A 14,793-nucleotide genomic window follows, 5' to 3' on the forward strand; every position below is an offset into this window, starting at 1 on the left:
CATTCAAGTTCCAAATTAAATTTGTAGTTGCTAGAATTTATCGTATCACTCACCTTACTTGCAATATAAAAATGACCCCGACATGCATATATTTGCAATGTCGATTTCCCCAGGCACCTTGATTTAAAATCTCTGTTAGAGAACACATTTCGGTGGGAAAAAAGCTCCTCCTAATTTCATGTATTTGCAATGTCGATTACCCCCAGGCAGCTTGATTTTGATGTTTCTGTTAGGGAATACATTTCGGTAAGAACAAAAGTTCCCATTACTTTCATGTACATCAAGGTTTTTTTACGCGGTTTTTTAGGAGGTTTTTTTTTTCGCGGATTTTCCAATTAGCGCGATTTTTTTATGCGGATTTTCCAATTAACGCGGTTTACCGCGTAAAAAAAGACCAAAGCAATATTACATCGCTCACTCCGCTCACATTGCATCTTCATGCCGGTAATCAGTGCTTGCGACGGAATTTAGCGCTTATGACGGAAATAAGTGCCACACTCTATCACGATGCTGGTTTTTTTTTACGCGGATTTTCCAATTAACGCGGTTTTTTACGCGCTCCCTCCCCTACTTTCATATATTTACAATGCTAATTTCTCCCAGGCAGCTTGGTTTTGATGTCTCTGTTAGGGACCCGCCGCATGTGTCGTCAATTTCAACCAATCAGAGGTGGGTATTTCCGTTAGGATAGGAGTTGAGATTTTTCAATTGTTCGATAGTTAGTTTCATGACAAATATTATTTTCTTCTATATAAAAATCGAAATCGATTGACGCAAAAATCTCATCAATCCATCATGAAATGACTGAGCAATAAGCGTTTGAAATTGGGCAATTTTCACGATGTGCTCGATTTTCGATTTTCAATTTGTACCCCAATATGTTCCCGGAAGACGTAATCCTACGTCAAAAAATTGAGATCAGTTCATAAATGTTAACAGATAACAAAAATCAATTCCCCTAGTATTCGGTTTGGCCCCCTCTTGGCGTCCAGCACTTCCTGCAAGCACCGAGGCGAGATTTCTGGTCACGGACGGAATGGACGGAAGTGCCTTCCAGATCTCCGTAATCGTCGTTTCGAGTTCACTGGATTTTTATTCTTCAGATGGTTCTTGATTTCCCACCAAAGATACTCAATAGTGTTCAAGTCCGGTGATTTCGGAGGTGTTTTGAGTTGATTGGGACATTACAGAGCAGGTATTCCCGCATGATGAGGTCAGTTTACTTCGGGTCATCATTCTGTTGGAAGTAGTAATCACGAGGGAGAGCCAATTTCAGAACGGGAGACTGAAGGTTACGTTTCAGGATGTTCAATGGAGTCATCTTCTCCATCGCCGAATGGATACACACCATAGTTCTAGTTCCAGAAGCCGCCAATGTACCATGCATCATCTGACTGCCGCCGCCGTGTTTTACTGTGGGAACCAAATGCTGAATCTGAAGCACCAATCCTGGATTCCTTCACACGCTCTGCCTTCATCCGATTCAAAGGGATTGGTTTTCATCTCCAGAACTCCTTAGGTCCGATTACGTATGCCTTAGCAAACTGTATTCGTTTTTTCATATTCGCCTTTGAGGTGAGAGACTTTTCACGGCCAACAATACCTCTCAGATTGTTCCTGTATGCTGCTCTCCGGACAGTATCTGTGCTGACAGGTCTTCCAATGATGCCGACTACCTCGGTATTCAATTTAGGAATGTTTGTTTTAGGGTTCTTTCGCAATGTTCGAACAATTACCCGTTCATCATCAGAAGATAGGATCCGTTCGCGTTCTCTCCCGGGAGATTTTCCACGAATCCTTCGTATTTCCACTTGTTTATGATTTTCTATACCGTAGAGTGGGTTCTACCGACAGTAGCTGCTATTTCCCGCAATGTCTCGACAAGTCATACTTATTATCATTGTACGTGTAACAATATCTTTTTCGTTCCTCTTACTTGCCATTTTGATAAAAACTTTTTCAAGCATCTACATCTACATCTACAACACTGCCCAAGCAGTGGTTAAGTGTTGACACCAATCACTGACGAAAAAAGTATACTAATTCGTAAAGATCTTACTAAAAAGTTTATTTGTTTGGAGAAAACTCAATTTTGCGATGCTTTGAAAGGAGATTGTTTTCAAATTGTTGACGTAGGACTACGTCTTTCATTTCTATACCGGGGTGTAAAATCAAAGTTTCGAAAACGAAAGCGTTACGCCGGAGACCGAGATTTTGAGCGTTAATAGCTCCTAAACAGCGGAACGAAATGGTATGATTAACACTTCATTCTAAAGATAAAATGTCTACGCGTTATATACTTGTTACTTTTTGATCCAAAAACTTGTTTCAATAGTCTTAAAATTGCTTTCAAAACAGGCTATTGAAATCACCAATCGGTATATAAGCGAGCGCCACTCGGAAATTCACTCAGTTATAATTGAACAGTGATTGGAGCATGTTGTCGCTGTTGTGGTGAAGCTCTTCGTTTATCATGAAAGCGCGGATGAACGGTGTCACCAAGAGCCTGTTTGTGCACCTTAGGCCGAAAGGGAATCCATCAGGAGGAGAGTGTTGCCACAAACGGTTCCGCTTGAAACATCGGAGCAGCCAACACACACACATACACGCGCGGAACTATTTTCGTTTGGATGCCATTCAGCATCGAGAAATTTCAGGAAAGATGCAATCGTTGTTGAAAAATAATCTGCCAGTTCCCCTGAGAACTGGAAAATACATTCATGCGAAAGAGTTCATTTTAATGTTTTCTATCCATGTAACACTGCGACCAAATATTTTTCAATTAAGTGCTATTAACAGGTGGTTATTGAGTTAGCATTATCCACTGGTGGGCTTCGAGTATCGAGGAAAATCAGGAAAGCACTAATCGTTGCTGAAAAATACTCTGTCAGTTCCCCTGGGAATTTAAAAATACATTGATGAGAAAGAGTTTATTCTAATGTTTTCTATCCATATAACAATGCAACCAAATACATTTGGTTTTGTGATTTTTCAATTGATCGCAATTAACAGGAAAGCTTCTGAAAATTATTCTTTTTCGGCGAGGAATCAAGGGATCGAGGGATTCATTACCTAGCCTGACCTGACCTGAAAAACATGCAGTTTGTTTGGAACTGTGAGGGAGGGCAGAAAAGCCAGGAGGCAGGAGGCAGGAGAAGAAGAGAAGGTGACCAAGAGAGTATCAGCACCGAAAAACGGCTCCGATTGAGACATCGGAGCAGCCACCACACACACATACACGCGCGGAACTATTTTTGTTTGGTTGCCATCCAGCATCGAGAAGATTCCGGAAAGATATTATCGTTGCTGAAAAATAATCTGCCAGATCCCTTGGGAATTGAAAATTACATTCAAGCGAAAGAGTTTATTTTAACGTTTTCTATCCATATAATACTGCGACCAAATACAATTGATTTTGTGGTTTTTCAATCATGTGCAATTAACAGGTGGTTATCGAGTTAGCATTAACCACTGGTGGTGGACTTCGAGAAGAATCCGGAAAGATATCGCTGCTGCAAAATAATCTGACAGTTCCTCTTGGCATTGAAAATAACATGCAAGCGAAAGAGCTCTCGTTTTCGAAGTGCCTCAAATATTCATTTGGTCATTCATTCAGAATGGATTCAGATTCAACTTCAAACAAATGATCACTGAATCAACGATAGTCCTACGTCACCATTGCAGTTATACCATAGATATAACCCACTTCCTGTTTTTTGAATAAATAATTAGCAAAAAATGTTTCGTGAAATTTTCTTACGCGCATAGTTAGTTGAATGTGTGTGTTATTAATATGCATCAAAAGAAGAAATTTATTCAAGATATTTTGTACCAAATAAATGGAGAGTATCGTCGGGTAGCAGTTGTACACTCAATTTTGCGATAGGCTGTATATTGAACTTTGAACGGGTGTATTTTTGACAACATTCTCACTTTCCTGATAAGACTTCAAGATGTATCCAATTGTTTTCAAGCTCTTCCCTGATATGAAAATGCCATTTCCTGCCGATTTACAATCGGAACCGATACCAATGAAAGCAAAAAAAAAGTGTATCCACTTCCGTTCGGTTTGCACTCCATCAAGAGCGTCTCACAATTTTAACCCGTATCGACACGAAAATAAACCAAGCAGATAACATGCACCGTTTAAATCGCGTAAATTTTCTCACCTTGTCTGCCCAAACAATGCAAATCGTACGCGCTGGCGAGCGTTCGTAACCTGATAAGGCTAAATGAGTCAAGTCAGCGTGTGAAGAATAAGTTGGAGTAATCCACCCAACGGCTACAACGGACGGCAGAGAAGGTGTACCACAGTATTAACAGATGGGAGAGCGAGGCAGGGAATTCATCGCAGAGATGCCGAGAGAGAGAGTATTGCATCGGACGAACGGCGTTTCGCACTATACCAGAGATTAAACCCAATCACGCGGTCTAAGTGGGAGGTGCAATGAGCTGCGGGTAAACAACGTCGTGCGCGGTATTAGTTCTCAAACAGGCATTCGATGATGTCTCGTATCGCACCGCAAACGTAGAATTGCATCCACCCAAGCCTCACCCTGGTATCTTATCGGTACGACAATCGCGTGTGTTAATCGGAATGACCCGGCGAGTCTCCATGGCTTTGGTTTAAAATCTTGATCACACTCCAAACGGTCCGGAAGACGGAGAAGCTAGTGGTTATAAATGTGCTGTCTCAGCATAAAGTGAAAAACCGGTGGTGTAACCAATTCGAGCTGTCAGCTTCAGTTGAAAGTTAATTGAATTCCGTTCAACCCACAATCGAAAACGTGTTTGGGAGGCTCCTGCTCCTGTAGTGGGGACGTGAGATTCTTGAGCTCATTTTTAATTGGAAGCGTCGGAATAGGTGAAATGCAAGAATGGCTGAAAATCTCGCTGCTGTTGTGTACTTTTGGTTTCTTCCGAGAGATGCGCCCATCGGAACCATTCGTTACCGAGTTCCTGTCCGGCGAGTGGCGCGACATCCTGCCGGAGCAGCTGAACCGTGATGTATACCCCGTCGGCACGTATACCTATTTGGGGGTGTTAATTATTATATTCCTCGTGACAGACATTTTGAGGTGAGTTGTGTGGGAAGAGAGCACTAAAGTGTGAGATAGCGTTGATTGGGGCGAAATGCGGGGATTTATGTGGGGCTACAAGTGGGTGGCTTCAGCTGCCAGAGCTGGGGCGATGCTTCGAAATGTTAGAAGTCAGGCAGAGTCAGTAAGGTGTTTGATATCGGAATGTTTACCGGGCGTAAATTAGCAGCCACCGGCGCACAAATGTATCAAGTGTCGTTGACGTTTAATGTTTCGTGGTATTACATCGCCTAATGGGATTCCATTGTGTCAGAAGAGTATTGTTTACGCGTTATTTCCATTAAAATTTGGTTGAAACTTGAATGGTGAAATAGAAGTGATTTTTAATTGTAAGTAGCAGACACTGATGATTACGTACAGCCTAAAGATTTCCCTTCTGAACAAGGAAAGTTCAAAACTTCTATATATAAATCTTGAATAACACTAAGTTCATTAACCATTTGGTACCCAACATGGAAATTTTGCTATTGTTTGTGACGGCATAATTATTCAGACATAATGTGCTGGTCGGATGTAGTTTCCTACGCATTTGTATTGAACGTTAAAAACTATGAGTTAACGAGATTAATGAGTCACCGTTTTATTATACAGCCGTTCCATGCCAAAATAATATAGTGGTTCTCAGATTTCCATGAAAATTGGTAGTTTTATTCATTATCTCAAAATATTAAACCTGCATTTATTATTTTTTCATTAGGATGCCCATTAGAGTTTATTTGTTTATTTGTTTATTTGTTAATAATAGCATAAGATTATACATCTTTAAATTGCTATGTAGGGAGTGCATGTTACTACTAGTCATTTACGTACTATTTAACTTCAAAAATGTTCACTATATAAATTAATTCATTAAATTAAAGTTCTCTTTGCATTGCTTCTTAAATGTTAAAAATGATTTTTGATTTCTTAGATTGCTTGGTAAAGAAATCCAGAAACAAACACCTTTCACAAATATAGTTTTGGCTGTAGAATGCACCGGTAATACGTATTACTCTACTCTATCACTTCTAAAAGGTATCAGCTTTTCCCAGCTCTCGATTTTTTAAAGCGAACTTGATTAAAAATGTTGATTCCCACGAAAAACTACCCTGTGCAAAATATCAGCTCAATCGGACTTCATTTACTAGTGTCGCACAGCGGTCAAAGTTTGAGTTTTTTTAAAACCGAGAAATCACCCAAAAAGGAAGGAAATCGAGGTCTTCGGAAAAAAAAATTGTGACCAAATGTCTCCAAATTGCATGAAACGTCGAGATCTAGTGTCATCTCGATTTTTTTATGTCAAAAATCGAAACTCTGGGACTTTCGAAATCTCGAAAAAAAAATTTATCTCTAAAAAAAAATTTTTGTCAGATATTGACTTTTCGGCACTTGGTGGTTTTTGTCTGAAAAGTCGATTTTTGACGAACTTTTTTTTTTCGTGATAGTAGTAAATCTCGATGTTTCATGCAAATCTAAGACATTTGGCATCAAAAAACTTTTTTTTGAAAACCCTGATTTCCTTTCTCCCCCCTTGGGTGATTTTTCGATTTTCTGAAAACTAAAATTTTGAGATCTGCGACAGTAGTAAATGAAGTCCGTATGAGCCAATATTTTGCAGAGGGTATTTTATCGTGCAAATCAACATTTCGCACCAAGTTCCGAATGAAAAAACGAGATAATTATTTTTATTGGCACCTAAAACCATACGTTTCGTCTCGTATTCCGAGAAAAAACTCAGTGTCGATTTTTGACAAAATTTTTTTTTCGAGATTACACTAGATCTCGACGTTTCATGCAATTTGAAGACATTTGGTCACAATTTTTTTTTCGAAAACCTCGATTTCCTTCCTTCTTGGGTGACTTGGGTGAAATGAAGTCCAATTGAGCTGATATTTTGCATAGGGTAGTTTTTCGTGGGAATCAACATCTTGATTCAAGTTCGCTTTGAAAATTCGAGATGGCCATTTTCATTGGCACTCCTATGCTCATTTCTATTTTAGAGTGGTCCGAAAAACCAAAATTTTCCATTTCTCAATTCCAAAAATGATTATTCTTCAAAACTCATAATTTTTGAACTACCGAACCGATTCAGATGATCGTTATATCAACCTACCTCTACAGTCCAAGCCCGCTTTTGGACTGGCTTCACGGATTCTCTTTTCAAATTATTCAGACATTATTTTCAATGTTCACCCCCACTAGAACGTCTCTAGAATATGTTCATCTATCACACATACCCATTGGTTTTATGCTGGCAGCTTTCTGCTAGGTAATCCGAGATAAAAGTGGAACAGGTTTTTTTTAGATAAATAAAAAACTTGGGTCTTAGAGGGTTAAATTGTAGCCAATGCGCAATGGTCCAGGAGATGCATTTAAGTGGAAATTAGCATTTCGAGCTTGACAGTTATTCTCTAGACAAAAACGGTCTTAGATAAAGTTGTTACTCATGACAGAGCGCTCGTTTTAATGTTGTCAAAAATAGGGTGACCAAAGGGTTTGTAGAACAAAGTTTTTCTCTACTTCTTGAAGTAACCGATATAGCGCCTTATTTATATGTTACGTTGGGGTCACTATGAAAAAACCTGTTTTTTGCTGTTACTTTTATATTTCAAATTTCACATGCAATTTGTCTTCGAAAGACTTTTATATCTGACTAATACAAACATTTTTCGATGCAGAACTTGTCAATATCTCAACTTTACTCAAAGTTATTGACATTTCTTCCCAAAAAAAAAACACGCTCTTTTCATTTGTTTGTCAATCTTTCTGGGGCAAACATAAAAAAATGTTTGTTGATGGAATTTGAAAGAACAGATTCCACTATATATAATTTACAAAACTATGTAATTTTTTTGTGTTTGAGTAAATTAAAATTGAAATCATGAGTTTTTGGATGAAAACCCATCAACAACTTTGAGCAGTATTAAGATATTGACATGTTCTGCATCGCAAAATGTTGGTATTGATAAGCTCTAAAAGTCGTACGAAGACCATTTTGTTGTAGAATTTTAAATATAAAAGTTAGAGTTAATAAACCCGTTTTTTCATAGTTACCCTAATGCAACTCAGATAGAAGGCGCTAAAAACAACTTTGTGGGAGATATTTATTGTTTAGACAAAAACTGTCTTCGAAAAAGTTGTTACATATAATAGAGCGCTTATTTTTATGTTATCAAAAATAAGGTGACCAAAATTTTCGATGAAATGAAAAATCTAACTTTCTTATCTTTATAGATAGAGATAAACATAGTTCAACAATGTTGTAGCCCTAGTTATTTTAAACAACTTTGTAGAACAAAGCTTTTTTCTATCTTTTGAAATAATCGATTTAACGCTTTTTCTAAGTTGCATTAGGATGACCATGAAAAAAACGTGTTTTTTCTGCTTTAACTTTTATATTTCAAATTCTACATCAAAATTGTTTTCCTACGACTTTTAGAGCTTATCAATACCAACATTTTTCGGTGCAGAACTTATATCTTAATCCTACTCAGGGTTATTGATGGTTTTTTACCCAAAAACTCATGATTTCAATTTTTTTTCTTTTTTTTTTCTTTATTATAGTGATTTTCAACACATTTCGGCTGGTTCGTCACTTTTACTCCCATTTTTGGAAGAATGTCGGGAGTGAGAATTGAACTCGTGATCTCTGTGTGAGAGGTATGGATGTTACCGCTACACCAGATCGTCTCCAACGGGAATATTAATTTACTCAAACACAAAAAATAACATAGTTTTGAAAATCACACATCATGTAGAGTGAAATATGCTCTTTCAAATGCCGCCAGTAAACTTTGTTTACGTTTGCCTCAGAAAGATTGACAAACAAATGAAAAAAGCATGTATTTTGGAAAGAAATATAAATAACTTTGAGTAAAGTTGAGATATTGACAAGTTCTGCATCGAAAAATATTTGTATTAGTGAGCTCTAAAAGTCTTTCGAAGACAGTTTGCATGTAAAATTTGAAATATAAAAGTTAGAGCAAAAAAACAGTTTTTTTTCATAGTGACCCTAACGTAACTTATGAATCAGGCGCTATATCGGTTACTTCGAAAGATAGAGAAAAACTTTGTTCTACAAAGATGTCTCAAATTATTGGAGGTACAACATTGTCGAACTATGTTTACCTCTATCTATAAAGATAAGAAAGTTAGATATTTTATTTCGTCGAAAATTTTGGTCACCCTATTTTTGACAACATAAAAACGAGCGCTCTATCATGAGTAACAACTTTGTCTAAGACAGTTTTTGTCTATAGAATAACTGTCGAGCTCTAAATGCTAATTTCCACTTAAATGCATCTCCTGGACCATTGTGCAATAAGGTAGTCTTATATGAAAAAATATTGCACTTGAAAAAAAAAGCTTAGTTTACATGGTTCGGGAATAACGACGCTGTACTTTTTATGTTTTTTCTTGAAAGCTGAGGTTTTTTTTACAAACAATGAAAAATATCATGGCCGATATTGTATGATGTACATGGCGATGACTAGGTATTTAGAATTAGGTGCTTTGTATGTAAACAACGCATGAACCATTGGATTTGTTTCAGTAGAGCGTTTGGGGACAAATCCATCTGTTTTTCAACTATGTAGTTTATACAGGCGTGTTGAATGAAATCGATGGCAATTATTTCGGAGAGTTTGAAGATGGAACATAATCAGCTGATTCCGCAGTAATTTTTCACATGCTATTTGCTCCCTTTTGACGTAGGACTACGTCTTTCATTTCTATACCGGGGTGTAAAATCAAAGTTTCGAAAACGAAAGCGTTACGCCGGAGACCGAGATTTTGAGCGTTAATAGCTCCTAAACAACTGAACGAAATGATATGATAAACACTTCATTCGAAAGATAAAATGTCTACGCGTTCTATACTTGTTACTTTTGGATCCAAAAACTTGTTTCAATAGCCTTAAAATTGCTTTCAAAACAGACTATTGAAATCACCAATCATTATATAAGCGAGTGCCGCTCGGAAATCCACTCTGTTATAATTGAACAGTGATTGGAGCATGTTGTCGCTGTTTTGGTGAAGCTCTTCGTTTATCATGAAAGCACGGATGAACGATGTCACCAAGAGCCTGTTTGTGCACCTTAGGCCAGAAGGGAATCCATCAGGAGGAGAGTGATGCCACAAACGGTTCCCCGGGAAGATAACGGAGCAGCCGCCACACACACATACACGTGCGGAACTCTTCGTTTGGAGGCCATTCAGCATCGAGAAAATTCCGGAAAGATCTAATCGTTGCAGAAAAATAATCTGCCAGTTCCCCTAGGAATTGAAAAATACATTCATGTGAAAGAGTTTATTGTAATGTTTTCTAACCATATAACTCAGCGACCAAATACATTTGATTTTGTAATTCTTCAATCAAGTGTAATTAGCGGGACACCGACTGGACAACATCGTTACTGGACGAGTTGGACGGCGGGGGATCGAGTGTCTTTCTCAAGGCAAGAGGGTGGAGGTGTAGTGCTGGAGTAGAGCAAAGTTTTCCAAGGGTCTTTCTCAAGGCTAGAGACGAATGAACTGAAAAAGTTTAAAGTCTCTATAATACAATACCTTACCTTACCTTGAAACGCATTCATTTTTCGTGAGGACACCGACTAGACAACATCGTTGCTGGACGAGCCGGACGGCGAGGGATCAAGCGATTCATTACCTGACCTGACCTGGAACGCAATCAGTTTGTTTTAACTGTGAGGGAGCGCAGAAAGCCGATCGATCAGAAGGAGAAGAGGAGGTGACCAAGAGAGTATCAGCATCGAAAAACGGTTCCCCGGGAAGACATAGAAGCAGCCGCCACACACACACACATACACATACACGCGCGCAACTCTTTTCGTTTGCTGGTTATCGAGAAGAAACCTGGAAAGAAGTGATCGTTGCTGAAAAATAATCTGCCGGTTCCCCTTGGAATTGAAAATTACATTAAAGCGAAAGAGTTTATTTTAATGTTTTCTATCCAAATAATACTGCGACCACATACATTTGGTTTTGTGATTTGTCAATCAACTGCAGTTAGCAGGAAAGCTTCTGAAGATTATTCTTCAGAACAAGGTTTTTTGTATCCAATATTGGATGCATAAAACCTTGTGCCTCCAACGTAACGCTCTCGTTTTCGAAGTCCCCTAAATATTTGTTTATTCATTCATTCAGAATGGATTTAGATTCAACTTCAAACAAATGATCTCTAAATCAACGATAGTCCTACGTCACCCTTACTGTTATACCATAGATATAACCCACTTCCTGTTTTTCGAATACAGGAAAAGCATATGACTGTTTTCATGAATTGGAAAAAGCAGGACCTGAGCAAGAAGATGCTTTAACAGGTGTTGTAAACGTTTACAGCATCAATCGCAGTATCATGATCAATCTAAAGTAGAATTTGAGTATTTCATGTTCTCTTATTCTTGTCTCCACAAAATGCAATGTTTGTGCTTATTTTTGTTAATTTTAATGGATATATTTCCATTCGATCCATAAATACAAATTACTAAAGGAGGTAAATAATTTACCAGAGTTTAGTTCATTTTCTGGAATTTCAAAAATGTCCCGAGTAACCCCACCATGGGAAGATATGTTACGCGCCTGGAGGAGACTCAATTAATTGGTTTTTGCTTCACTATACTTGATGCCACCTTATTTTACAACTTTTTTGATGTTTTTATTTTTACGTAATTCGCGAGATGTCGAAAATGTGGTACAAGATTAGATCTTTCTTATACATACAAATGTTATGATGTTGAATGATGTTTAACATCAATGAAAATCTCAAATAACATAAGAACGTATGAAAAGAGCAAATGAAGCCGTCCATAAACTACGTAAAAGACAGCAAAAGACTGTGTACGACATCTTTTACATGTCTAAAATGGTGGTTACTGTACATCTCAATTAAAGTTTTATTCTCTGATGCAAAGCAATAATGAATAGGTATTGTCACTTTTAAATTTTTTTTGTTACATTAGAATGTCTTCATGTCTGGAACACAGATTCTTGGGGATTTATACATAAAGTACAATCTATAAGTGGCTATATTGAACTTCTAGAATGGGCTTTATTCACTACCATCGTCAAAGTGTTTCAATTTGCATGCGAGAGGACGCACGTGTTCCTACAAAATAGTTCAGACCCTCTTTCGAAAAAATGACATTGAAAGTGATATAAGAGAGAATAGCAGTCACGCTTACCGACACAGCACAGGCGCCGAAAATTGATTACCCATACTCACTCATCCGTTTTATTCACTTCTGTGACACTCTATGAAAAATATCAGCTCAATCGGACTTAAGGGAGAGTGGCGCAAAGCGGTCAATGTTTGAGTTTTTTGAAAATCGTAAAATCACCCAAGGGTTTTCGACAATTTTGTTTTATGCCGAATGACTTTAAATTGCATGAAACGTTGAGATCTACTGTCACTACTACTACATAAAAAAACAGGAAGTGGGTTATATCTATGGTATAACCGCAAGGGTGACGTAGGACTATCGTTGATTTAGAGATCATTTGTATGAAGTTGAATCTGAATTCATTCTGAATGAATGAATATTTGGAGAACTTCGAAAACGAGAGCGTTACGTTGGAGGCACAAGGTTTTATGCATCCAATATTGGATACGGAAATATCCTACTGATGGGGAAGAATAATCTTCAGAAGCTACCCTGTTGATTGCGATTGATTGAAAAATCACAAAACCTAATGTATTTGGTCACAGTGTTTCATGGATAGAAAACATTAAAATAAACTCTTTCATATGAATGTAATTTTAAATTCCCAGAGGAACTGGCAGATTATTTTCAGTACCGATTAGATATTTCCACATTTTCCTCGATACTGGAAGCCCACCAGTGGTTAATGCTAACTCGATAACCATCTGTTAATAGCACTTGATTGAAACATATTTGATCACAGTGTTACATGGATAGAAAACATTCAAATAAACTCTTTCACATGAATGTATTTTTAAATTCCTAGAGGAACTGGCAGATTATTTTCCGGATCTTTCTCGATCCAAACGGAAAGAATTCCGTGCGTGTATGTGTGTGTGTGTGTAGCGGCTGCTTCGAGATCTTCCCGGGGAACCGTTTGTAGCATCACTCTCCTCCTGATGGATTCCCTTCTGGCCTAAGGTGCACAAACAGGCTCTTGGTGACACCGTTCATCCGCGCTTTCATGATAAATGAAGAGCTTCACCACAACAGCGACAACATGCTCCAATCGCTGTTCAATTAGAACTGAGTGGATTTCCGAGCGGCGCTCGCTTATATACCGATTGGTGATTTCAATAGCCTATTTTGAAAGCAAATTTAAGACTATTGAAACAAGTTTTTGGATCAGAAAGTAACAAGTATATAACGCGTAGACATTTTATCTTTCGAATGAAGTGTTTATCATACCATTTCGTTCAGTTGTTTAGGAGCTATTAACACTCAAAATCTCGGTCTCCGGCGTAACGCTTTCGTTTTCGAAACTTTGATTTTACACCCCGGTATAGAAATGAAAGACGTAGTCCTACGTCAAAATATGGAAAACCCCGATTTCCGGTGATTTTTCGGTTTTCAAAAAACTCAAATTTTAACGCCTTGGACACTACACCTAGTCCTGATTGCAGCCTTCAATATTGGTACTTACCGACCATGCACTATTTGTTTATTGGCCCAAAAAATGACCTGTGCAAAGTTTTAGCTCAATCGAACATGATTTAGGGGTAACATAACAGACACGATTGGCTTTTTTGGAATTGTTGTCATCTGAGTTCTGAGCAGATAGCAGTTGTTGAATTTCTAATAATGCTTTCTCGATTAATTTATTCATTAAAACAAATGCCCAGGAAAATATTTTTTTTTGACTTCAATTTTTTTTTTGAAACCTTCAAGCTGAGTAACCAAACAAAATTCATTTGATGTTTGAATTTGTATTCCCTGCTTAAAGAAAAGACGACACTCCTATAGAATAAGCAGATAAATTGGAAAAAAAACCTTTCGATTTTTCAAAGATCGATTCGGCAGAGATCGATTCTTCGGTACCGATTTAACCAGTGGATCCGTCCCTACGCCGTTTGGAAAATCGATTCGACAAGATCGATCTTTTTATGAAGATCGCCCAATTCTAAGTTACACCATCAATGGACGGCTAGATTGGTTACCTATCGTGAACTCAAACCTCGAGACATGCACCATCTAAATAGAATACTCTCCTGTTTTTAATGTAGTGGTAGGCAAAGAAAAAAAAATATTTTCAACATGAAAGTTGTACAGTACTTCTTTCACACAGGTAATGTAATTAAATGAGCACGGACCGTCGTTAGAACAGTTCGCGTCGAGAGGGCCCAACTGATTTTAGATTTATGTTGACGGAGAATTCATTTCCAATAGAATGCGAAGACCGATGGCTTCATGATCCCCTGACTATCCTCAGCTGAATATGGCTCTACCGAGCCCTGCTCGCTAGTCTAATCCATCAACTCCTATCTTCCTCAATTTCTGATGTGATTTGATCATCACATTCGATTTCGACTCTACAAAAATGATATATTAGAAATTCGATCAGAGCTTTAAAAAAGTTTCTGACTAATCGTTTGCTGGAGTGAGACTAGAATTGGAATCACAAATTACATCTTTTTATACACTCGCCTGGTACAGTTTTTGTGCAAAAGCGGATTTCGTATCAGTACACACAGTACTGAGCATTCATTGTGCTCTGAGCG

The 14,793-nt window shown here is 37.9% G+C and overlaps 2 protein-coding genes across 25 annotated transcripts in view; one reads left to right on the forward strand and one right to left on the reverse strand.

Moving 5' to 3' along the window:
* LOC129771300 (potassium voltage-gated channel subfamily KQT member 1) overlaps positions 1-14,793 on the reverse strand; it is a 1,095,885-nt gene that overhangs the window by 757,211 nt on the left and 323,881 nt on the right. The gene's annotated exons all lie outside the window — the stretch shown is intronic.
* LOC129771304 (thiamine transporter 1-like) overlaps positions 4,432-14,793 on the forward strand; it is a 49,950-nt gene continuing 39,588 nt past the window's right edge. The window contains exon 1 of the mRNA XM_055774825.1: positions 4,432-5,078. Within this exon, the coding sequence (XP_055630800.1) occupies positions 4,870-5,078 (209 nt within the window). The 5' untranslated portion in view covers positions 4,432-4,869. The remainder of the gene's footprint in view (positions 5,079-14,793) is intronic.

The sequence above is a fragment of the Toxorhynchites rutilus genome, chromosome 2, assembly GCF_029784135.1.
Source record: "Toxorhynchites rutilus septentrionalis strain SRP chromosome 2, ASM2978413v1, whole genome shotgun sequence".
Lineage (NCBI taxonomy): Eukaryota > Metazoa > Arthropoda > Insecta > Diptera > Culicidae > Toxorhynchites > Toxorhynchites rutilus.